Source organism: Arctopsyche grandis, chromosome 3 (genome assembly GCF_051622035.1).
Source record: "Arctopsyche grandis isolate Sample6627 chromosome 3, ASM5162203v2, whole genome shotgun sequence".
In the NCBI taxonomy this organism is placed as follows: Eukaryota; Metazoa; Arthropoda; class Insecta; order Trichoptera; family Hydropsychidae; genus Arctopsyche; species Arctopsyche grandis.
In genome coordinates this window covers 6,088,760-6,115,680 of record NC_135357.1, presented here as the reverse complement: position 1 = coordinate 6,115,680, position 26,921 = coordinate 6,088,760, and the positions used below count along the sequence as shown (strand labels likewise).

At 34.7% G+C, this 26,921-nt stretch overlaps 2 protein-coding genes across 4 annotated transcripts in view; one reads left to right on the top strand and one right to left on the bottom strand.

Moving 5' to 3' along the window:
• Nucleotides 1–26,921, bottom strand: part of LOC143909790 (uncharacterized) — a 743,449-nt gene that overhangs the window by 59,707 nt on the left and 656,821 nt on the right. The gene's annotated exons all lie outside the window — the stretch shown is intronic.
• bif (protein phosphatase 1-binding protein bifocal) overlaps nt 1–26,921 on the top strand; it is a 63,890-nt gene that overhangs the window by 28,067 nt on the left and 8,902 nt on the right. For both annotated transcript variants that reach the window (XM_077427979.1, XM_077427977.1), the window contains one exon: nt 13,196–13,384. In XM_077427979.1, coding sequence (XP_077284105.1) covers nt 13,196–13,384 — 189 coding nt within the window. The remainder of the gene's footprint in view (nt 1–13,195; nt 13,385–26,921) is intronic.

Below are 26,921 nucleotides of genomic sequence, written 5' to 3'. Positions count from 1 at the left end.
TTTTTTCATGCTCACCAATAGTCCGATCGAATACCGCTCAAAACTGATTTTTGCCCCAAACGAGCAGATGGTACCCATATGGCGTTTTTCCCTTTTTTTTTACTTCATTTTTCATTTCGGACAAAAAACGCCACATCCTGAGATTGCATCTTTGACGACCCATTTAACGGACCATTTTCCGTTTCAATCGCAATCATCGTTCCATCATTTCTCTCGCAATTTCTCGCCGTAGCACTTTCCTAACGGCCGGTCAATCACTCTCACCGAGGCGAGGCGAGCTCTAGCTCGACCTTGTCTCCGGCAAATAACTCGACTGTCAACATCGACTGCATTTGTTGCATGACGATGACCCCTACATCGATCGGCATCTCGCGAGTCTTCAGCTATCGTCGAAAGGTCAAGAGCTGAAAAGGAGAGGAAAAAAAGACTCGGCGAGTTTAACAACCTCGAGCAGATTAGTTTGTGTCCGGTCCGTTGGTTTCCCTAATTGATTGTTATTGTTGTTAGCGTTCGCACGATCCGCTCACAGTCTCAATGTCAAGTGAGCGCTCGCCAGATAGGAGAACGACCTCAGAATGTGATCGAGCCCTATTGTTATCGCTCGCTTGTTGCCACCTGTCGCCACCTGTTGTCTGTTTAAACTATTTGTGACGTTGCGTTGTTCAGTATTCGTATATTGATCATTGATATTATTAATCCTATTCCCAATTGTACATATGTATATGCTGCTCCGTTTTCAAAGGCCCACCCCCACTCTTCGGTAACTGTGCGCAAAGCTCACTATCAGTACAAGTTTATAGCGTGCGCATTTTGTTCGTGAAGTGGGGGCGGGCCATCGTAAATGAAACGACCCATTAGTACCCCGTTTAAAAGTTGTCACAAAGTATAGCATATATCTGTGTGTGTGTGTGTGGTTTTTTGCGTAAATGTGTATTTAAATTTCAAAAAATAAATAATACAATTTGTATGAAGGCGGCCGGACGAGCGTGTGGGGATGGAATGAGAGGGCGATGTGAATTGACGGCAAGGGGTGTGCATGCCAGGGCTGGAGAGTCGCTTTAAAATTTACCGACTCCGACTCGGACTCAAACTTAACTTAAACGATTTTAGTAACATTGACTTTTGTTGCCAACGTATAAAATTGTTAGTACTAAAAGTAATAGTGATTTTCAATATATAAAAACTAACTAAAAATTGACATGTAACCCAATTTATTGAATTATTTGTAATGAAATAGGTATAAATAAAAAGAAAATACATAGTGTATGTGTGAATTTCATACACAAAAAAAAATAATTTAATAAAATTTTGAGACGGAGGAACAAATCGATTTTGACCACATTACGTGAAAATATGTACAATTCGATGATTTTATTTGTAATGTAATTTAAATTGATGATTTTTATAAAGAAATTATTAAATTTTAACGTATTAGTGGATTTATTTCAATAAAATTGGAGACTAGTTGACACATACCGCAACACTATTAATTAAAGAAAATCATAAAAAAAGGAGTCGGAGTCGGTTGATTTTTTCAACGACTTGCTTGAAATGCTCCGACTCTGACTCCACAGCCCTGGTGTATGCTGAAAGCGTTAGCGACAATAGCCTCGGGTGTGGTTCATTTATCAATTCCTTTCCAAAACCACCTGTTGAAATATCAACGGGCCCAACACTAGTCTTCATATTAAAACCTATCGACCAATAAGAATCGAGATTAGAGCTTGCCTTCTGCAAATAGGACTAGAATGACATATGTACATATTACATATTAATAAAAAATATATATCATTCTAGTTCATATCAAGGATATCAATAGCATTTGTTCAAATTGATATGAATTTTTTTCGGTTGCAATCACATTATATGCAGTATTTTTAAAAAAATTATAATCACAATAGCTTGAACTTTCATACAGACTTAAATAGGCTATTTTCAATACCATAGTTCGTAATCAATTTTCAAGCTAAAGATATTCTGCAGTGATTTGCCCGCACTTTTTGAAAGTTCTCAAACATTTCACCAGTCCAGTTTCAATGTAACGATATGCTAAATTATTCCGTATATTTTCACCGCAATTTACATAATACAAAAATTTTCAACAACAAATATACAACTTTTTGCACGCAATTCGGAATCACCTACTATGTACTTACGTACGTACAAACCGGCTTATCTCCTTATTGAGTAACAAATGTAGTACAAAAAAAATAAAAATTATGACGTTGAGTAATATCGAAAAAATCGCATCATTGAATTTAAAACACTTGTGCAATGATCGCCAGAGAACAATGAATGGATACTCGTTGCGCTGTCACATTTTTGCTCTAGTGTTATTTTAAATCCAATTTTATTATACTATTAGTAGTAGTAGTTATAAAACAATGTTATAACTTTCGAAATGTACTTTTAAGTGTTCTATTAAAAATATATATTGACGCTTGAACTTGTAACAATTAGAAAAAAATTCAATTGTATCGTTGTTATCTACATATAAATGTTAATGATTTACGGCTCTATAAACGTTCATTCTCCTTTTCATTATCGCAACGTGTCGATTGTAATATACATATTTATATACGTATATGTACATATGTGTATTATACCAGTGGCGCACGGAAATCGTCAAAACTATTCTAATTATATATATATTATATTAATCAAGTAATGTATTTATTTCTGCGAATTTTACTTGTTGATGTAAAATTATTTTGTTTTCGTATAACATATCTTATCGTTTCAATACAATTGTGCAATGTATGTGTAATACGTACATATGTACGAAAAATATTGATTTAAATTTATAGGCATTGTTATTATCAATGCGAGTACGATTTGTGTCGAATTTATGTATGTAAATGTAGATTAAATTATGATCGTTCGTATTTTTTTACTTTACGTAATAACTAAAGCCCCGACCCAGAGCGCGCCGTTCATTGTTCAAATGTTGTAAATGCATTGTTAAAGGTTTGCCGAACCTTTTTTACGAAGCATTTACAACAATTGAACAATGAGCGGTGCGCTTTGGGTCCGTACTCTAGTAATAACAATAGATGAAGTTTTGTGGAAAATTCAAACTGGTGGTTTTGACTGATTTGAAATAAGAATCGATCGCTGATCACGTTTTGTGGTGTTTAAAAAATGTGTACCTGTGTATTTTAGAGACAATTCGAACACTGTTAATATTTTATTGTGGACGTGTAAATGAGTTTCCGTTAGTAGTGGTAGTTTATTGTTCTTGATCCGTCGGTCTGCCAGCTCCGAATGAAGCACGGAACAAAAACGCCTATATACCCATCGGGTACTCTCGGCACAGAGAGATCACTGGTCAATTATTGGCTGATGTATACAACTTGCTCATACGCCTTTTGGTGCAAATGCGAGATCAGGTGATCAGCGCTAGTCAATCACCTAATCCCTACGTTACAATACCTTCTTCTTCTGATGCCTTGTCCGCATCCGTACGTTGGCAACCACCTCGTCAATTATTTGAAGATATCCGCATCGGTTTTCAGCGGCAGAACTTCAGCGCTCATATCGGTCCACATGCCCATGTTCGAAGCCAAGACAACTTCTTCCTGCCAATCCATTTCCTACGTTACAATGCCATCAAACTTCAACTTAGTAATTTCGTAGTAATATTTTTTTCAAAGCTTTAAGTTGACCGAAAGTGGAACCTCCTCTTATATGGAGGTCTCCTCTTTTTTTTAATCAATTATATCCTTAACTGATCAACGAATTGGGCTGAAACTTTTTAGTATTATTCATCTGTAAACACATACATATATATCTGTATAGATAAAAAACTATATTTGTAAGTCTTGGACAATTTATATCGTATGTAGATAAAATTTTCAAAATTACATCAATGGCTATTTATTTGTTATCATCATTACATAAATAGATCAACTTTTCTTTTATTCAGATTAATAAGTACGTAAATTTGCTGAATTAAATATTAACAACGTTATGTTCAGTTCCGATTTCCTATTTCAATTCCAACTCCCGATTCTCATTTCAGTTCATTTCTGATTACTAGTCACCGGAGTCTTAGGGGGCTGTGTATTGTTCAAAGGTTGCAAATGCATTGTTAAAGGTTTGCCGAACAATGGATAGCACTGTGACTACCTACCTCTACTGATTACTATTTCAGTTCCGATCCCGATTCCTTTTCTGGTTTCGATTTCGATTCCAATTCCTATTTCAGTTCTGGTTCCGATTCCGATTTCTATTCAGGTTCCGACTTCTGTTCAGGCTTCGATTGCGACTTCAGTTGCAACTTCAGTTTCGATAACGATTACGACGACAATTATTGTTGTTTATTATTATTATTATACACTGGTGTTGTACCCGATGACATATCATTGCATGGGTATATATGTACATATATACATATTAAGTTATTAAATAAAAAAATAAATGTGTCGGTTTAAATACCTTTTAAATATATTTATTAAAATATTAATAATAATTTGTATTAAAAAAAATCGAAAAATTACCTACCTACCTTCATATAAACAATATAAAACACCAATAGATAAATTAATTAATTAATCAATAGATGGCGGTAAATTATCTGCCAAGAGGAAACATTAGTAGCGATCAGTATGTATAGAAGTTTTTTTCTTCTGTTATTGTATTCGTATATATGTACCTTTTGGCAGTGGTTTAGCTGTGACGTACATATGTATGTCGAATCGAAACGACACACAGATGGAATAGCGATATTATATATTATACATATAACTTTATTTTAATGCATTTATCAATTAATTTTCGGAAACCACCCGTTGAAATATCAACGGGCACAACACTGGTTTTATATATATATATATATATATATATATATATATATATATATATATATATATATATATATATATATATATATATATATATATATAAATAATATTAAATAGTAAGCATTTCAATATGGAATCTAACATACATTTTCCTCCAAACCAATTTCACGGTATTAATTAGCAAGCATAGCAAAATAATCCAATCTACGACCTTCTACCCCATGCATCCTTCCTTTGATTGGTATTTTCCTCTCGTTCTACAGCAACATGGAATCAGAATGGCATCTGCATTGTGTTTGTATATATGTATGTAGTTTTCAATAGATTTCTCGATACAGTGCTCGGTCTATCGATGCGATTGTTGCCGCCGAAAACTGATTTTTTGAATGCTACGCTCGCCTGGTTTTGGGTCAAACTTCACCGACCGGTGCGCAGAGAACGACGAAACGTTTTGCACTTTTTGGAAAGCGCTGCTCATCCCGACAGTGAAATTTTTGTGTCATCATCATCATCATCGTCGTCGTCGCACTTGACGACGATCCCACGACGTGAGATTTACGACCGTCGCATGGTCCAGCGGTCAAGAATTGACCGTGAAACCTCAAATGTAAACCACCGAATGCAATTTCGATACCTATGTATTGCGACAAAAAGTTTTGATTCGATTTGTTTTTTGTTTGAATTCCCATCCGGAAACTTATCTAACCATTGACATTTTTGTTTATTGAAGCATCGCGCCGTTAAGAAAATCTGTGGATTCTTTTGATGTTGGAAAAAGTTACTGTTTGTCATACATAGAGTACACAGTGAGTCATTTCGCTATTGATATAATTCTCGCTAGCATTTGGTAAATATGCACATTTGCCGTAATAGGATATGCACATTCTTGATGAATTGATTTTTTTTTTTTTTGTTTGTTTATTGTGTTGTTCATATCGCGTTACACAATTTGTTTATTTTGTCACGAGACGCCTCTGCTTCTTTTTTGACATAACGTCAATGATGAAAATTTTTTCAGTAAATAAATTCGAATGAATTATAAACAAAATTAATTGTATTTTTTTTTTAAACAAAGATTTTCTTTGGCGAAATTTTACACAAGTTGCATTCTAACTTGGATTTTAAAATATAACAATTTTTATTTTGCCCGTTGATATTTTGTGGCATTTTTTTATTCTGCTTACATATTTTTCCTAAATATAATATACATAAAAATGCAAACGGTGTACATACATACGTATGATTTTTTGCATGGACAAGTATGGAGATTTAAAAAAATAAGTAGAATATAACAATTATCAAAAGTCCATTATAATGTAGGAGATCGTGCTGTACGCGGACCGAGCAAGCGTGCGGGGATGGAATTTCTTGACAGTACGGGAAGTGGAGTAGGGAGAGGACGATGTGAATTTACCACATAGGCTGTGAATGGTGAAACCACTAGTGACAATAGCCTCGAGTGTGGTTATGTACCAATTCCTTTCCAAGACTACATTTTTTTTCTTTTTTGAATTTATATTTACCCATTATGTCATTACGGGTTACCATTGGGCGACAGCTATGGTATTCAACTTTTTTTGAAATCATATTCAAATAGTGGTGACATAATGGTTAGGATGCTTTTTTCCAATTTGATGGAGGAACCGTTTTAACTATTACATTAGATAAATTGGCAAAATTTGATAGGAAACGATCGACTAGAAGTCATAAATATCCAAGTCTGACCAGCAGCACTACAGATTATACTCTGAATAAATTTCAATCGAGGTCAACCCCACTGAATCGAACGCGGCAACCTGTCGGTGGTTAACATTAACGCAACTACAGAGCTATGCTGCTGCTGCTACCTGTTGTAATATCAACGGGCACAACCCTGGTGTAAATATACTTACGCGAGATTTTACCGCCGAACACTTCGCGGTTCGCTGCAAATTAATGATTGTAAAAACTAACAAACAGCGAAGCCAAATGCACTCGTGTGTAACCGTCAAAATCCTCACTAAAACACAAATTTTTCGACTATTTAAAAATGGACTAATATTATATTTAACGTAAATAAATACGTATATGGTCAAAGCAATCACGGCGAACACCACTACAAAATATTATTCAATTTGTCCATATAAATAATTCATTTGAAACTTTTACAACATTTCGTGCTAAGAACCGTTGCACACATATGCATTTTCCGGTGCAAACATGTGCGAAAATAATCACCAAAATCGAGAACACTGAATCAAAGATGAGAGAGAGAGAGACAGTACATAGATCACGTACGTGTAATTTATGAGAAAATAAAATAAAATTCCAAATTATGTATGATTCGAGTTTGTGTACACAGAGTGAACGATCGTTCATATTTTCAGGTCGCTGATTATCGTGATTCATTTCGGACCGATTAAAATCATCATTATTATTCCGCCATTAACGTGTTTTTTTTTCGCCACACTAGGATTATAGGTCGTTCCGATTTGTACAATTATTTATGCGCCGATTTGGAGCAAAAAGAGAGGTCTAATGTTGTCATACGAATGTGCAACTGAGTCATGTGAAAATCGTCCATTGCTAGACCAGTTTTCCATCAGAGTTCAATCGCACCCACACGTCATAACAATAATGGGAATATTTATGAACGTGTGTAAAAACTATAATATGTATGTATGTAGTTCGATGCCAATCACGAACGTGTCATTTCTATTGGTTGGCGGTTTCGTAATGCGAAATCTCTTTTTGTCTCGGTTAGTTCAGTGACATTCCTGCCCGTTAAAAATTGTGATGTGATTTTGAACCACTTCCACTATTAAAGTCGCTTTAATATCTTACTGACATGCTGAGGTTAGCTAACATTGAATTAAGTTAATGAATCCGACATGAAGCTATAGATAGGAGTTTAATCGGAATATTGTGTCAGATCAGAGCGATGACAGCTAGCTATCCAAACGCGGCTTTCTTCCGCCCCCTCGCAACACAGACACTGGTCAAAGTAAATTTTTACATTCCTCTTTTATGTTTCATTTCACTTTCATTTTTTTCATTATGAACATTTTGCAGCGAAAAAATAATTATATCTGGAACAAATCTCACTGACAGTTTTTACTTGAAATAGTAACCATATTAGGCACATTACATCTAATATATAATTTGGAAAGAGACTCGGTATGTATGTATCCTTCGTTCGTTGGGTCGTATTTTTTTTCGATTAATAGGCGCCGATCCGATTTTTCCCCGTCCCCGGGGGCAAAGGCGCCGAGAACGAAGCCGCTTTCGCGCCGGTGGCGAAGCCCTAGGGGGCGCAGGCGCCGGATTCTGGTATACATATAATTGCGAAAGAGACTTACTGTATACATACATGTTTGTTTGTTCGTGCCAGTCAATTTAATAAAAAAAAAACAAATGAGTATTCAAATAAATTGAAATTAATAATTATGATTTAATTTTCAGTAGATGGCGCTAAATGCTTGTAGCACTATTTTCCAATAGGAAATATTGGTAGCAAACAGTATTAATAAATATTTGTTATTATATTCGTACATTATGTTGTGACGTATGTATGTTGAATCGACACGACTATCAAATATACTACGGAGAGCGTTACTTACACACACACACACACACACACACACACACATACACATAGCCAGACATATTAAGGGCGAAACACACAGCGATGAACGGCACATTGTGTGCATGGCTCCTGACCGTAGGTGGTCTCCTGCATTTCTTAAAATATGGGATACACCGTTATCGATCACTGTCAAGCAAGGATAAATACAAGCGTACAATTTGACTGAAAAAGGTCCAAACGGTCATTGTGAGGTGGGGCGTGCCGGGCGTTCCATGAATGCCCGGCACAGCACTGTTTAAAAGTATCTAAAAAAAAAAAACCACGTACCACATTCACCGCTGTGTGATTTCGCCCTAAGGCGATTATATAATAAACAACGGTACCTTATTATACATATTGACCGTGTAAGGTGGAATTATTGATTTCACTTTATTATTGACGTATAAGGTTTTAACCGGCTTCGATCGGTATTTATAATAGAAACAGCTTAAATATGGCAAAACAATCTAATAGTAAAAACATTCATTTGTTTTTTTTATTAAATATATTTGAATTGAAAACAAATAATGTTCAACGATATCGATACTATCGTCATAGAAACTTTTATTTCTTTTCGATGCTCCAACCTAATACTTTAAACCTTACATACAAAGTCTCTTTCTATATTATATATCAGATATGGGACTCGTTTCACCAATTATATGGTTGTAATTCATAAAAAAGGCCGTCACAATAATGACAGTTGTCGTTGTGTCGAGTCTTTTTTGTTCTAGCTTTTCATTTATAATTGAGCCTGTTTTTTTATAATATTATATTACCTTATATAATATTATAGCATTTAAAGACAATCATGAAAAATCAATCCCAATCCTAGCCCTGTCAGATATATTTGTCGCGTCCTTAAGTTGTAATCAGCTGATGTTTACCATATGTTCATTTAGTTTTGGGCCTGGTATTAGATATAAACTGTGTATATAAGTATAATTTTCAAATGCACCTAAACTGTTTGTTCAGCCCTAGTTGGATGCGATGAGGTCACAGCCGAGCATCATCTCTGAAATTTAATAAGATGCCAGGGATATTTACTGATTTTTTTAGTTGGATTTCATCTCATGATGTACTGAAAACTTCTACAATTTTTCCCAGTATTGAGAACGTCCATATATGTATAAAAAAAGCTTATTTTTTTTTACTTTTGTACCAAATTTAGCCACTCGTTCGTGATTAGTGCATGCAGAAGCCATTGTTTTGGCAAAAATTTGGTAATCGTGACGATCGTTCATCAAAATTATATTTAGACATGGAAATTGTCACTAATTTTATTGCAACAAAAATGCTCACATTTCTCTCAAAACGCCGGTACGTATTAGTGTCGCGAAATTGGGAAAATGGCAAATTAATTTTATTTACTTTTGTCCGTTTCGTACAATGGCCGTGGAAACATCTACTTTCTCCATTCGCAGTGCCATTTTCACTCGGTCTGTCCCGAAATTTATTCAAGTTGCATTCAAGCTGTCCCATTGTGCACATGTGAATGATGATCATGTCTTGAATTACGTATTGATTATATCGATACCTAATATGGTTCGCAATGCAGTTATAAACTACTATTGTCTTAATGGTAGTAGAGATGATATCTTATAGCCTTGTTTTTTTTAATAAAATAAATGCAAAAATTGTAGCTACACATTTGTGGGCTCTCATTTCAGTGGACTTTGCAATGGGAAAAACACAAATCTAAAAATCCTATTGGTGAAAAATTTAAGAACCTTAAAACACGCGATACGTATTGGTCGAGACATCTTAGCTGACCAATTGCAATAAATTATTTTTCTCCCTACTGCAAACAGCTATGAATTGAAATATAATTTTATAATACAGTTTCGAAATATACATACATATAACACAATAGTTACTCAACTTTGTATTTAAGAACATAATTTAAAATAGACTAGTACATATTTTGCGCTTTGATATTTCAATGATAATGATGAAAAAGTGTGAAGGTTTTGCGGTTAGGTGCAAATTTACGTTTACATAAATCCGCTTTTGGGAAATTTTGTCGGTGTTTTTAAATTATATTATATCATTTATATAATATCGCTATTCTGTGTTGCTGTATATGTATGTGTGAGATAACGCTTGCCGTACTATAACAATCGTTTCGATTCGACATACATACGTATGTACGTCACAACTAAAACAATGCAAACAAAACGTACGAATACTGTTTGCTACCAATGTTTCCTCTGGGCTAATATACGGCGCTAATTAAATATATTTAAAAGGTATTTGAAAAAATTTAGACCGCTTGCGTATCGAACACAGGACCGACACATTTCTTTTAATTTTTTTTTTATTTAATAACATAATGTGCCAAAAACTATGCGATGATATTTCATCGGGTACAACACTAGTATAATATATTATATATTATGCTAATGCTGGATCTACATTATCAACATTGAAAACATCAATCATTGCTATTTTTATAGTTAATCCGATCGCTACACGCTTTTATGTTAGTAAAAATCAGAATTATATATTCAATGATAGCCAAAAAAAATCCAATTAATAATTTTTAATAATTAATATAATTTATTACGTTATACTTCCCTATAAACATTACTATCTATATGTGCATCGTAAGAATTCACGCAAAGCGCATGCTATCACAATCAACACTGAAAATTTCACTTATTTACATATATTTATATAATAATATAACATTACCGATTTCCATGCGTATACATACGTATATGCGTTTCCATGCGTATGTATGTATATTTATCATCACGATATCGAAAATTAATATGCGAAACACAATAGATAAATAATTCATTTCTGAAATTAAATATTTTGACAGTGGTCAATTTTCAACAGTTCAACGCGATTTGGACGCTTTCTCCATTCCGCATTATTTCGCTGCGACAATTTTCCAAATTGTGTTCGTATAATTTTCCGTGAAGGCGGAAATTTTCCTGCCTCCTTGTGACACTTTTGTTCATATGCTTTGACATTGTTATCACAGACTGTTGAATTGGTGTCCGTCGCGTTCGTTTTGGGTAAATTTAAACAATGAAAATTCAACGATACATATATGTATATAATAGATATAATGCTAACGTCTGGGTCCATTATTATGATTATCATTATTTTTGTGCTATTATTGTTATGCGACGTGGACCGTTTTTCTCGAGCATCGGAACGTGGTTTGAATTCCTCGAACAGGCATTGTCTAATTGTAGAATTTCACACTAAGATAGAATTGATAGACGAGCGACGAGAGAAATTTCGCAAAATTCTCAGGCCTTCAGTCTTACAAAAAATATATGTATATACATATATATTAATAATAAAAAAAACCAATAGGCACTCATGAATTTTATTTTAAATAGACACTTAGTAGTGGACCTTGAATTTGCGGCATTGCTTTTTTTATTTTTTGTCGAATTCAATTAAATTTTTATGTATTATTTTCTTGTGTAATCTCCAAAAAATGATCATATAAGCTCTACACTCATATTTATTTTTACTTTACTTATGTACGTAGTAACAATAGATGAAGTTTTGTGATCATGCGAAAATTCGAACTCGAGATTTTGACTCGGAATCGATCACTTATCACTGATTTCATGATCTAAAAAAAAATGTGTGATTGTGTCTGTGTATATTTTGAACACCGTTTGTATTATCGAACTAAAACTTAGTATCAGTTTCTGATACTAAGATACTCTGATTCTTATACTGATCTCCCCTTATAGGTGTAAACAGATCAGAATGAAATTTTTTTACATGTTATAGAAATTCTAAATGTTCTACCTTAATATTTTGTAAATATTTTTACCTCAACCGGAAGTAGTACTTTTACTTTAAAGAATCGAGGTTTTTTTTATATTATTCCCAGAAACCTTTTGGTTTATTGGACTGAAATTTCATATCTACATAGAAGCTTAAACTTACCAAGTCATATATAAAATTTGGTGAGCATCCGTCAACCGGAAGTGGCAGTTTACTCTTGTTTACATAATTAATAATGAATGTAAAGCATGACGTGGTTGAACCAATGAAAGTTTCATGAATCCATTGAAACGTAAAACAAATTTATTGTAATCAAATTAATTCAATTGATTTTTAAATCATTGATATGCACAATATTTAAATATTGCATATATTATTAAATTATTTGAAAGTACAACTTGACGTCGTTGACTGCTACTGTACATATATCGAGATGAATTTAAAAATAAACGCTTTTAAAATATATATATAAATTTAAATTGACAGATATTTAGTGATGCAAATTTCTGAATCGATTCTGTACACCGCAGATAAATTATAGACAAAATTTAAATTATATTAAAAAAAAACTATAGATAAATAGAAAGTGCAACTTGATGATGCGAATTCGTTGACCCAAACTGTATACCGCAAATAAATTTTTGACAAAATTTACATTATTTAAAAAAAAGTTATGAATTGAAAGTGGAAATTAGTAATTCGAGTTCATTGACTGATGCTGTACACCGCAGATATTGGACAAAATTTACATAAGAAAGACAAAAAAAAACACTTATCTGCTATTAAATTTAAACGCTTCCTAATTCGATAATGTATTATCATAATTTCAAAATATCACTTTCGCATGATACATTCTCGTTGTAAAATGTCGAAACGTCATCTGACCTTTTGCGAAAATCACCAAGATATCACATGACATTTTCCCACTCCATTCTCGACATACATACATATGCATAGTAGATTATATTTGCATGAAAATGCGTACATTTTTTATGTTTTAATTAAATTTTTGTATGTTTACTTTCAGGCTTCGGAAAGCATCTCATTGAGTGGACTCGACGGGGAAAGTTGTACCGATGGACAGGACGATGATGCTGACGGAGACTGGGCTATTTGGGCGGCTGGACCACCCTCACCTTGTAATGTAAACTTCGAAAACGATAATATCGTCATCAACGGACGTAGCAACATCCACAAACCGAATTCCAGATCTAAGGTGAGCAATCTTCATCAATGCTAAAATTTAACCCATGCGGAAAACTCTCCTTTTCTTTGAACTTTTCATTTAATATTCAACATACGTTAACATGTCTAAGAAGGAAAAAAAGTAAAAGTTATTTATGTTTGTAAAACTCGTTTCAACGTAGGCGAGTTGGTAAAAGTTTTCTATAGAGTTGAATGAAGGTCGTGCCAATACATGGTCCACTCGAGAACAGCAGATTTACTTCTATTTCTATAGAAATTTTCAGTTCCGTTATACTTCCACTGGATATGTTCGATTTTCCATTTCAAAATGCCAACTCGCAGTTTCTATTCTCATTGAAGTGTGTACTCGTACGTAACGCAATAAGTAACCATTTTCTCGTTCAAAAGTTGTGGCCTATCGGAAAATTCTTAAATGCCCTTCGAATAATAAATGCTAATAATAATCGAAGCCGGTGTGTTTATCTCTGATTCTAGATCACTTTCAGCTAATCGAGAAGAAAGTGCGACCCAATTTTCCTTCGCGTGCTATAATTTGACTTCTGAGATATGATCTTCGTGCAAATCATTGCCCTGTAATTCTGCTCTTTTTCAAATCGAAACCTTGGAATATCGACGTACTACTTTAGAAATTGCTAAGCATGATCCCTCTAGTTGTCAACGAGTTGTTTTGTATGTAAACAAACTACTAAATTTCTGTTTGAATTACTAGTATACACATACAAATGTTACAATCAAAGTTTATTTTCAGTTGTAATATATTCCAACTGGCGTTTTAGGTCATTAATATTCGAATACAATTCAACTAGTAAATTATACTCTACAGGTGCAAATACACTTTCAACAATGCGCCAGTTGTAATATAATATTTAAGTTTTTACAGCTCTGATGTTTTTACGAATGCTTTATAATTCAATAATGCGTTAATATTTGCTAGGTATTACGAATAAAGGCAATGAGTATGGTATTATGATAACTCTAAGAATGTGTTTTCCAACTCAATTTACTAATCGAGTGACGTTTTGACGAAAACCTTGCCTCTCCATCTAACCTGATACCAACTTATAATTGAACTGTATTTTCAGTTGTAATATATTTTGACCAGTTGGAATGTAATTCGCCATATGAATCAACTTTCGTGGATTAGACGGAATATATTCCAACTAGTCAAAATATACCACAACTAGAAGATATACTTCAACTAACATATACACAGTATTGTAAATTCTGCATATGCAGTATACGGTTTATGAACTAAAATGTCAGTAGGTTTATTTCAAATTTCTTATGTATTTAGATTGCAAAATTGTAGTTGGATTAATCTGGGTGCTATTTAAATCAAAACATGCAATTTCCTGTCAAAATTTGGCAATTTATTTATTGAGTGTGTATAAAAAATTTGCAACTGGAGACCACCGGAGATATATGTATATTTAGCACTACCACTGAAAAGATATCAAAATATAATAAAGAAGCAAAACTTCAAGTACGCCTTCTTAAGACGAATATTCTTCCTACACGTCAATTCTTTCTATCTTGAAAAAGTTAATTATATACAAATCGTATCTATTCTTCATTATCTTCAATTATAGATCTGTCAGATAGGCAATCATACATGTATCTATGTATATCATATTAAGAGCATTACTTCATCTTTCTTTTACGTTTATTTAAGATAAAACTTGGTTCTGACAGTTTTTTAGAAGTCAACTTTGATATGAACTTCTGGGTCATGTTTCAAACAGCTTCGTCAAATGCTACATCAAGTTTTTGTGTGAGCTGTTGCTTTACTACAATTAAAATTTCTATCGCCAAAACTGAATACTTAATCTGTCCTTTACTTCCTTCTTATAATCTCAGATACTCCTACCCTATGTGCAAGTTCATGTCATAGCTACATATATTATGGTTCCATAATTGTTTTGTAGTGGCAATGTCAATACTAATCCTTACTTAACTTTTATAAATTATTCCACAGTATCCAAACAGGATTACCTACCCAAGTACGGCTAGCTATTTCAGCAAAATTCGCAAACATCTGGGTCAAAGCATCGGGCTAAGTACAAACGCTAACCGTACCGTTCAATAACAAAATTACCCGGTGACGTCAAATCTGAACGGCAATTTAATTCGATGGGCGGCTTAGCTGTGCTTCGACCCCCCTAGGGTTAACGAGGCGTCACAGCCAACCGAGAACACATCAATCGATTATTACTTCTTGGAAAATGCTTGGTGTGCGCGGACATAGTCGCCGAGCCGTGAAACTTCCATTGTTGGCTCATTGCATTCTTTCACACTTGCAGTTTCCTGCATTCTGTGTGCATTTTCACTGGCAGCACGCCTGTCACTTTCTGCCGCTGGAGCTCATCCGGCTTCGACCCAGTACAATGCACAATTGAAACACGCATTTATCCCTTGAAATTGCAAATTGGCCGTGCACTTGATGATTAGCAAATCTGAAGTTTTGCAATCACAGACAGAGTGATCGGCTTATGATTGAGAAACTTTTGGGGCGCGGAATTAACAATGACATGAGCAGCTGGAGTCTGTGTACCCAGGCAATCCGTGCCGTACTATTCAATGCGTCTGCGCCCTTGAGTAGTAGTCGTCTTCAACATTTTCATTCATCCACACTGTTTGGGTTTGTAGTTAACTTCGAAGGACCATGTTTGGATTTGCAGTTCGAAGGACCATGTTGGAGACTGTGTCGAGTTGATTTAAATGCCTTTCTTATCTATTTGTATATAATTTATTTTAATGAATTTATAACTTTCCTGATTTGCTCACTGAGGTGAACTGCCGACGGCCCTATGCTTCCTCGGTGATTCGAGCTGCACGTCAAGAGGTCCGCTCCTTACCAGTGTCTTCATAGATGTGTCTATGAAAAGCACCTTCAGTGTATATGTGTGTCTGTCTCTGAGGACCACCTTTGCGTGTTTAGGTATGTCACTGGGGACCAACTTCGGGTGTCTCATTAAACGTTCGTGAGCAATTCGCCTCATTGAGCATTAGAATGAATGGTAGAAGAACGTACAGCAGCAGTCACATAAAACGGAACGCTTAAGCGAAACATGTTTTTGCGTGAAATTTCGGTAATCTTATATAAAACCAAAACCGAAAGTCATTTAAATGATAGGTTGTACCATAGTGCATTCGTGTAACACCAAACGTGAAAAAAAAAGGTGATAAAAATGAGTTGGGGAGAAATTGAATGGAGGGCAGATTTTACGACCGTGCGTTGACTTCACGGTTAAATGAAATTTGAAATGAAAATAGTACTATACATATACATTTTTAATTTTATTGCAGTCACATATTATTATTTACAACTTATAAAAAAGAAATTAATATTTTGTAGCGGCTCCTTTCGATTTTATAACTTCTTGTATTCGGTTTGGCAGAGAATCTACTAAAGTTTTTAAATTTTCGATTGGGAGGTCTTCGTACCATATATTTTCTATTATTTCTTTCAACGATTTAAGAGTAGTAACATTGTTCTTCCATATCCTGTACTTGATACACATCCATAAATTTTCGATTGGATTTAAATCGGGACTATTTCCAGGCCATGGTAGTGTCTTTACACCCATTTCTTGTAAATAATCCCGAACCTAAAAAAAAGTAAAAAAAAAAATTCAGTTTTTTGATTGAAATTTTATAATTTATATTCAATGCTATCAAATAAAATGAATACACACCAATTTAGCTCGAGGACAAGGGGCAGAGTCATCTTGAAAAATTATATCATCGGAATATGAAAGGTGGTTTTCCATCGATGGGACAAAGCTTGCTTCTAAAATTTTTTAATATTTTTTTCCATCGAATGGCATCGATGGAAAAAAATATCCATCGATGGCATCGATGGCACCTTGTAGAAACTCCAATTGTCCAATGTTATGGTACGAAAAGCATCCCCAGACCATTTGACTTGGAGGATGCTTAACAGTTTTAAGGGTACAATTTTCATTATACCTATCGCCAACTTTCCTTCGGACATACGGAAAACCATCAGGACTATAGAGGTAAAACTTTGATTCGTCGGAAAGTATCACTCGTTGCCAATCTGACTCCAATTTTCATGTGCTTTCGCCCATTCCAATCGATTGTTTTTCATTCTCTTGGTTAGTAGTGGTTGTTTTTGCAGCTTTCCGACCGTACAGTCCAGCTTTTCTGAGTCGCCTTCTTACTGTTGAGTCGCTGATTTCCATGGAAAATTGTGAAGATACATCTGTTCTTATTTCTACAGCAGTTTTGAATTGCTGCTGTAAAGATAATCTGGTTATTACACGGTCTTGCCTCTCCGATGTGCATCTTTTCAGTCCGGTCCCCTTCTTACGATCAAAACTTCCAGATTCTCTTTTTTTTTTCAGTATTCTCGAAACAGTCGATATAGAACATCCCATTTTCTTGAAAATTGACCGAAAGGAAAATCCTGAACTCACCAATGTCGCGATTTTTACACTCTTCTGCAATGATAACTCAGCTCGTTTTTTCATGTTGACGTGTTAAAATTTGAATTTGATGCTTTCTCCTCGAAAACCCACACTAAACTGAACTCAAATCTTAGAAAACAATCATATTTAGAATATTTGGTCGTTAAAAACCCTACACATAAAGGGATAATCCTTTAATGGCCTCGAAGTCGTAAAATTCACATGCGTTCCGTTTTATGTGACTGCTGGTGTATGTAATAACAGACGTAAACACAAGTCTGTCCAAACAAAATGTTCCTTGTTTTGTTTTTTTTTTTTCAATTTTCTTAGATATCATTCAAACACTTCTTTTGTCTATTTTTCATCCATTTGTTTTATTGCATTTGATTATTTTAATCTTATTGTAAACATACATGTGTATCTCTATACTTCTCAGATGTTAAGTAAACTTCAAAATTTTAATTCCATCTGACCTATTAGTCGTCAATATTTACTATTTAATTTTTTTCTATGGTGGTTCTATTCTAAGCTATGAAAGAATCTATGAGGATGTGTAGCTTGAGAAGTATGACTAAGATATCAAACTTAATTATGCTTCAATTTTGATTACTCGTGCATTTGGTAGTTTTAAGATGCTCAAAAGAATTTAGACGGAAGCAAATTTAGCCATAACTGCGTTTGACTTATGGAGTCAGTACTGGTAGGTAGGATACTGCATGTACCCATCTGTAGTTTCTTTATACAAGATTCGGTTTGGATAAGATGCTGCATTACTCAGCTATTTTGTACCTGCAGATAATTAATGTCTGATGTCCCGCTTTATATCCAATATCGTTTGGATTTTGGCAAGAAAAAGAACTTCTTCTTCGGTAATCTGAACAGCAAATAATCATTGCAGATTGTTTGTATCAGTCTACTGGTAAATAAATATTGTATCGTGGACGTGTAGAAGGGTTTCTGAGATCGGAGTGAAAGACGTATTAGTGGTTTTAGAGATAGTTTATTAGTCTTGATCCGTCGGCTTGCCTGCTCCGAATGAAGCACGGCCCAAAGCCGCCTAATATTTATAATCATCGGGTACTTTAATGGTCAATGGGTCGCGAGACCTTATTGGTTGTTGTATACGGCTCACTTATACGCTGAGGCATTTTTGGCGCGAACGCGAGATCAAGTGATCAGTAAACCAATGGTCGACGAGCACCAATCACCTAATCTCTACGCTACAATATTTATAATATGTGATTGAAAAGTCGTCATAGTATACCGTAATAAAAAAAGAAAAATTTCTCTCAATTACATATATGTATATTAAATGTTACATATCTCAATATCATGCATAAATATTACCGGAAGTGATTTGGTTCATACCTCCTTTCTTTTGTTTATCGTTTAATTTGTTTCACTGTAATAATATAATACAATGTAAACACAATTTAGATCACTTCCTATGCATCGTAAACTTCTTTTTTCACGCTCACCTGAATTTTATATATCACATCCGACAAAACTAGCGTAAATGCTAATTCATCGCATACGAAGCCTACTTTTACTACGATCAATCATAGGTGCAATGACACGATCCATCAAATTAGACAAGGACACCCTCAGATGCCAAATGCCAGCCGTATTATCAATTTGAATGCTAGGTCATGTCTCAGAACCCGATTCCATTGAATTCGAAGATTTGTATTCAAAACCAGGACCCCCTTAAGAAGCACACTTTAGAATTTGTCACACATTCCATCTCCGATACGTGCTCCCGTGACGGTGTTTGGCTTAAATTCATAATCGAATCGGAGCTTGATCCACTGTTTCGAATGCCACCAATGTCCCGATGACGATGACATCTGTGCCGGACGTCCGCAATCAACGGCACAGGAATTGTACTCAATTAGACAGATGCGTTGCATCAACGACCCACACATAATAATGCATAATATGTGTGCTCGACTTTCTGCCGTTTCGTATCCGAATCATTTGCTTTGACGCGTTGATAATAATGTCACATTGTCGTTGTACGGTTTCAAAATCACGACGCAAACAAGTGCAGAGATCACTCGTTCGAAAATATGTACATACATGTATGTATGTAAATATGTATATATCTATCTATCTTACTCGTAGATTGGATAGTTACTAAAGTTCGGTGCGTTGTTTCGTTTGAGCGGAAGATTTCAAATTGTGATTTGTACATATCGTCTCATTTTACTCTGCAAGACCGGATTCATTGAATCATTTTTATTGTTCACTAGTGGTTTTACCCGGCTTCGCTCGGTATTTGTTATATAAAAAGTGTGTGTGTCTGTGTATTTTGTGGATTTTTTTAACACCGTTCGTCCTATCGAACTGAAACTTAGTATCAGTAGCCGTATCAGTAACCGATACTAAGTTAAACTAATTTTTAAGTTGGCCGGAAATGGTACCTCCCCTCATAGGTGTCCTCTTTTTTTAAAGTTTTTAGATTCAATTATTTCTCAAACGGCTAACCAAATCAGACTGATTTTTTTTTACATTAATATAAAGTATGTAAAATATGAAAACGATTTTTTCCACACCCTGTACGTATCAAGCTGATTTTTTTTTTATATACCAACTTAGAGTTGATAAAGTTTTGGTCAAAATTCGTAAACCGGAAATAGTATTTTTTTTATAAACAATATTTCATTATTGTATTTTGACGTTTTATTTATATATCATTTAATGCGTCTAATTTTTTAACCAGAGCGACTAGTTGGTTTTGTGAAAAAACAGGTCACTATTGTTTCTTAGAAAAAACATCTTTTTTTGTGCTCTTGCTTTGAACACTAATAGAATGATCAATTGTTATTTGCAAAAATAACTACGACTAGCCGCCCCTTAGTAATAACTAGTCACCGGACCCAGAAGGTGCCGCGTATTGGTCAAAGGTTGTAAATACATTGTTAAAGGTTTGCCGAACCTTTTTTACAAAGGATTTACAACAATGGAACAATGGATAGCACTGTGACTATCCTACCTCTAGTAATAAACAGAGATCAGCGCGGGAACGTGCTTTTTGGAAAATAAATGGGAGTTTTGGGGCTATTTTCCAGGAAAGAGGGCAAACTACAAAGCTATAGACCAAAAAAAAAGGTTCACCATAAAAATGAAAAATGGTGCGCGGGGTCACGCCGAACTGTAGTCATAACAAAAGAATTAAAAATTTGATTGCCTTTTAACATTAAAGAATTTCGCCTCCCGCATTTTTTTATTGCATTTTATATTATATATATATATATATATATATATATATGTAGGTATAATAAAACAACTAAAATTAAATTCTTATGAAACAAGTGTTCAAACATACATACATATGTATATGATATCCTTTTACCATACGTTTTATAATATATGTATATTATTATATATCTTATATCGATTGAACTATTTTTTTTTATTATTATACATATGTGAGATTTTCACTTCTTAAACTTATTTTGCATACAAACGTACACATTCCTTTAAACACGTTTCACGATTACTGCAAGTCGCCTCAAATCTACAAACCCGATCTCCAAATCACCCGCACGTGTAAATCCAATCTCGAAATTGGGACGTTCTCATGATTTATCTCTCCATATCGCAACGGATCATTATAATTTTTTTGTGATTATTATTATTTATTATGTTCGTCGTCGTGAATCCATCGACATTTCAGTTCGTGGCCGCTATACACTTGTCCGTATAAGTTTTGTCGGTCAACTGCCAATTTTGAAGTTGCCCAATTCCAGTTTGTCGGACAATGTTTCACAATCCTAATAACATACATAATTGTCTCGTTGGTCTCTAGTTATACTAATTGTTTCTTCCTAATTTAGCAACCGCTTGGTGAAATGTCTGCAGTTTGATCACGTTCGCTTTTGTTCGCAACCGACACGGATCCTGTTGCATTCCTTATCGTACCGATTTCAAAATCTTATATAAATATACATATGTATATACACATTCGTTAGGTTGAATGAAGCTATCAATAGTGGTTATTCCATTTTAGATCGCGCGAAGGACTTCCACATGTTCAAATTCTAAATGGCAGGTCTATAGTTTTTGGCCACGTAGATTTTTCAAGTTAATGAGAATAACTTGTTCTTTACTAATCGGTAGTAGTAGGGCTTAAAATCTGAGTGGCCAATTTATATTGTCTCTCCTATTATGTAACGGCTATCTTCTGTCACACTCAAAAGTGCGGCACGGCACGTCTATCTAGACTTCATGTGATAGGCGTGTCTTCATGCAATTGCTACTGTTAATTGACCAGTGTCTTTTACATTTCTTCAAATACGAAAATCACTGTCGAATACAATAATATCACCGAAAACATTCCAAAGTATGAGCTTTGCATTGGATCGCGATAGTACATTTTTTTTCGTACTTTTTAATTATAAGTTTTTGGCATAAGATAAGCCATAATTTAAATATTATAAAACATGACCCGGGCCTCGTTTGTTAGCATCGGCTGCCCCCTCCTTCTCGTCAGGCCTGCATATATTATCTAAATATACAATTTCGAAAGAGACTTTGTATGTGTGTTTGTTTGGTTCGTAAAATCCGTGACGTTCAATTTAATAAAAAAAACTAATCAAATAAATTTAATAAAATGTTTACTATAAGATTGGCCATGTGTAAGCGGTTTATATTACTAACACCGAGCGAAGCCGGGCAAAAACACTAGTGTAATATAAAAAGTAAACCGAATCAAATGTATAAATTCGCAAATTTTTCAATTGACATACAAAATATTCGTTGTTTTTTTTTATCATTTTAACACAGCCTATTCAAGTTATTAATCAAAAGGTACAAATCCGCTTTTAGAATTCCTCTCACTGTTTCCCCACTGTGGAATTTACGGTCGCGGGAAAATTTCCAGCGGTGCTATTAAAATTCCGGGAATTTCTACAATCCCGAGTGCTATCGGCAATTTATTTGCATAAAACACCCAAATCTCACTTGAAAGAACCTTTTCCACGACGAGCATAGCAAATGGTAAATTTGAAATATTTTATATATGGATTTAATTTTTCTGTCGTCGAGCTGTGAAACCGTGATCTGCAATAAAAAGTATGTACCTCGCAATGCGAATATTGACTTTTAACGGTATCTATCGTTTCGAAAACGCTAACGGTCCAACGGAGGCGCGTCTAAACGGTGGCCAGCATCAGCAACCTGCCGCCAAAATTGGATAATGATAGCACATCTTGGGATTCGTGCTCACTTCCGGTGTTGTTTCTTTTATTTTCGCTGCTAAAAGTTCGCGAGCGTGACTCATGGCCGCGGCTGAAAGGACATTGCTAAAATAAAACGGTGACCCAAGATGTCGTAGGTGTCTCGGGCAGGACGCTCGAGCTAAATGTGGATTCCTTTTGAGTTTTTAATCCTCGGTCCTGAGTTGTCGTTTTGTTGTGGATTTCGTATTTATGTATGTATTTCGTGTCTGGTCCAAGTTTTCTACCCACTATCTGTTTTTCAATAGTGCCCGTAGCCAAGTATGGATCTGGTGCCAGTCATTGCATGGAACTGTTCAATCTCAAGTTGGAAAGTAAACGTTGGGCTTTTAGTAGTCGTCGATTCTTGTGTTTGATTACAATGAATAACATTTACTGTCGCTGGCTCTAATGCTGATTGCTCTTGTACCATTCCAAACTGAAGGAATGTTGTTTTATCATACATGCATACGTACAAACTTACATGACGTGCTCCAAGTTTATATTTTTAATACTTCTAAACAGCAAATTAGTAGGTATATAGGTTTTTAGATAGTTTTGCGCATGCAAAAGACGCTAGACGTACTCCAAATCGGTACGCCGAATCTGAACCGTTGCGTTCCTTCGCAAACCTCACCGAAATCACTCAGTGTTTTCGGTGAAATTTTATGCTTGTATTGACATAAGATTCCTATATTTTAAAAAAATGTAGGAGAAACTTGTCTAAATAATAAGATCCTACGAATTCATAATGACATCAAGTCACGCCTTTCACCGCTGGAGTCCACGTTCACGTCCACTTTTTGATGAGTTCGGCTGCACTTCACAGTACTACAAAAATTTTCACATGTTGCTACGATAAACTTTCGATTTTTTTTATATATATATTACACCAGGGCTGTAGAATCGGAGTCAAAATCGTAAAAAAATAAACCGACTCCGACTCTTTTTATTATTTTCTTTAATATTATGGTATGTGTCAACTAGGGTCTCCAATTTTATTGAAATAAATTTAAATCATAAATAAAATCGTTGATTTGCACGTATTTCGATGTCTGGTGGCCAAAACCGATTGCTTCCTCCGTCTCATTTTTTACTTATTTTTGTCATTAATTTATTTGTGTATGAATTTCATACACATATTATAAATCTACTTACTTTTTATTTATATCTATTTAATTATTAATTATTCAATAAATTGCGTAACATTGGGTAATTTTTTTTAATACCTTTTATTTGTTTATTTTGAAAATCGCTATTATTTATATTACTAACAATTTAGTCGAAAAGTCAAACTTACTAAAATCGTTCAGGTTGTAGTCAGATTCAACCCATCATTAAGTGAGATGATTGTTATGACCAGGATTGTTTTATCAGTGTAATAATCGCACGAATTTGAGTCAGCTTCGCTATCTTCACAATCGATGACTTTTGCACTGAGCAATCACAATCGTACGATAACGCTTGACCATGTGCCCATACAAAAATATACAGTCACCGATGTATTAAGTTACATTATTAAAACGACAATCGTCATTCATACTTAGAAACGAATCGCCAGAATAATCAAATTTCGTCCTAGCATTGTTGAATTTTGACCCAAATACCTCAAAACCACGAAAGAATCGCTGTGCCTATGAAATTCCCAACATCTCGAGACAATCTCTAACGGTTAAGGTCGCCAAGGTTTGAGCAATCGTCGACATTGAAACGATTTCGCATACCGAGCGTGCGAACCCATTTTTCCCATCAAATCTGAGCGTGCACTATCTGAATCTAATCTGAAACATTCCAAACGCTACCAGTATGGATATTCCAAAACTACAGAACAGGAAACGCCACATTCTCGCTGCGTGCGTGCATATTTTAAATAGCTCAACTGTGTCGTAGATTGGTGCAATTAGTGTCAATTGACCGGACCAGACCAGATCAGACCACATGAATGTGCATCTACAACGTGATCTTGGAACCGAAACCACAGCTCTGGAGTCGGGTTACTTTCCAGCAGCCTTGGCTCGCGTTGATGATTTTTATACTGAATATATAATATTCTTCTTCCTCTGTTTACGTTGTTGTTTGTTATTGTTCTTCTCGATGACGTTGACTTCTTGTCAACTTCTATCCGCTTTCTAATCTATGGATCGTTGTTGCGTGATTTTATGCTTGATCGGGTGCTGTTCGTTCCGATTGCGTTCGTTTTGAGTTTCGTCGGATTCGGACTTCGTGAAAGGAAACCAGCACCTGCTTACTCCTTACGATGGTCATCCTTGTCCAATTTGGAAACTGTGCCAGTAAATTTGAGTCGTACTGACACTATTTACTGCTATACAAATATACATACACTAGATATATTTTGATCCATCTCTTTATTCTTATATATTATATACTCATCTCAAAGTCCCAGAGCCACATTTTGCTTTTCCTATTCTAAAGAGTTTTTAAAAGACTTTGTCCCAAATCCTTCTGACCACTGAGCATATTTCCTCTTTTGATTAACTTGTTGGGACCTTTCAATAGATTAGACATCCCATGCATTTCTGTATATTTCTAACCAGCATGGACTCGTGTTTAGCATATACTGCTTTCGAACAAAGTGGTCGCTAGTTTGATTCCCACTGGTTGCTGCTGGTCAATCCTTGGATATGTGACTCTAGTTCGATCATTTCCCATCAAAGTTTGCCAATTTATCTGATTTTCATTGAAACGGTTCCTAAAAATTGGCATCCATGTCCTATCTCCCTCGCAAAATTCAAATTATTCAGCATCTCGATTTTTCGTTCATTTGTATAAATGCTGCAAATTTCTCTATAGATGCCTTGTATACTGCTTACAATGTTTCTGTACAATATTTGATCATAAATGTCGTGTTTAATGTAAAATACATAATATTTATAATTGATATTTCTTGATCTGTATAGTACATTCATGGCATTGAAGCGATCTGTAAGACGAGTGTGCATGATTTATTGGATAAAATAAAATATACATATCTCACCAATCCTACAAGAAACTTCAGTTCTGTAAATACTTGGATGAGACGTATGATATGATGGGAAAAGTGGGATGGGAAAATTTCAATGGGCTCTAATGGTACCTGAGAGAATGCAAAAGAGTAAAAGAAAGGCGGTAGGGAAGATGGGTAGACGAAATTAGGAGAATGGATGAGAGTTGTGCAAAACAGAGACGAGTGGAGATGGTTGTAAATGTAATAAAATGGTGTCCCGACAAAACCGCGCGGGACAAAATCGCTTAGACGAAACCGCGCAAAACAAAATAGCGTGGCTACAAAATTGCGTAACGCATATATAAAAACTTCGATTTGTGCTGATCCTTCGATATTATTTTAAATTTAGGACATGTAATTATATTTAATATGTCTATTCTTAGTATTTCAGTTTCAATAAAGTGAAAATAACTTCAAAAGTACACTGCCAAATTAAATAAACGATCCTTATTTTGTCATTACTGTGTTATATCGGATTTTTCTTATACATTAGACCTGTTTTTAACATTTATATTACTTGTTTTTGTATTTATTTTCTTGCTTATATGTATTTGTTTATACGTACATACATATATGCGTTGCGCGATTTTGTCCCCGCGCTATTTTGGTTTGCGCGGCTTCGTTCAAGCGATTTTGTTCCCTCGGTTTTGTGACAGCGCATCTCAAAAATTTCAACAATTTTAATTACTAATTTATACATAATTAGAGACACTCAAATTCCATCATGTAACTGTTTTCATAAAAAATAACATTTGTGAATTAATAGCGTTTTTAAAACCCTTTCAACCATTTTAGCACCTCCATTTATTACATTCGATAGTTACACCGATTTAACTGTACACTTGTTCATTATGTTGTTTTATTTCATTATTTAATATTTTAATACCACTTTTT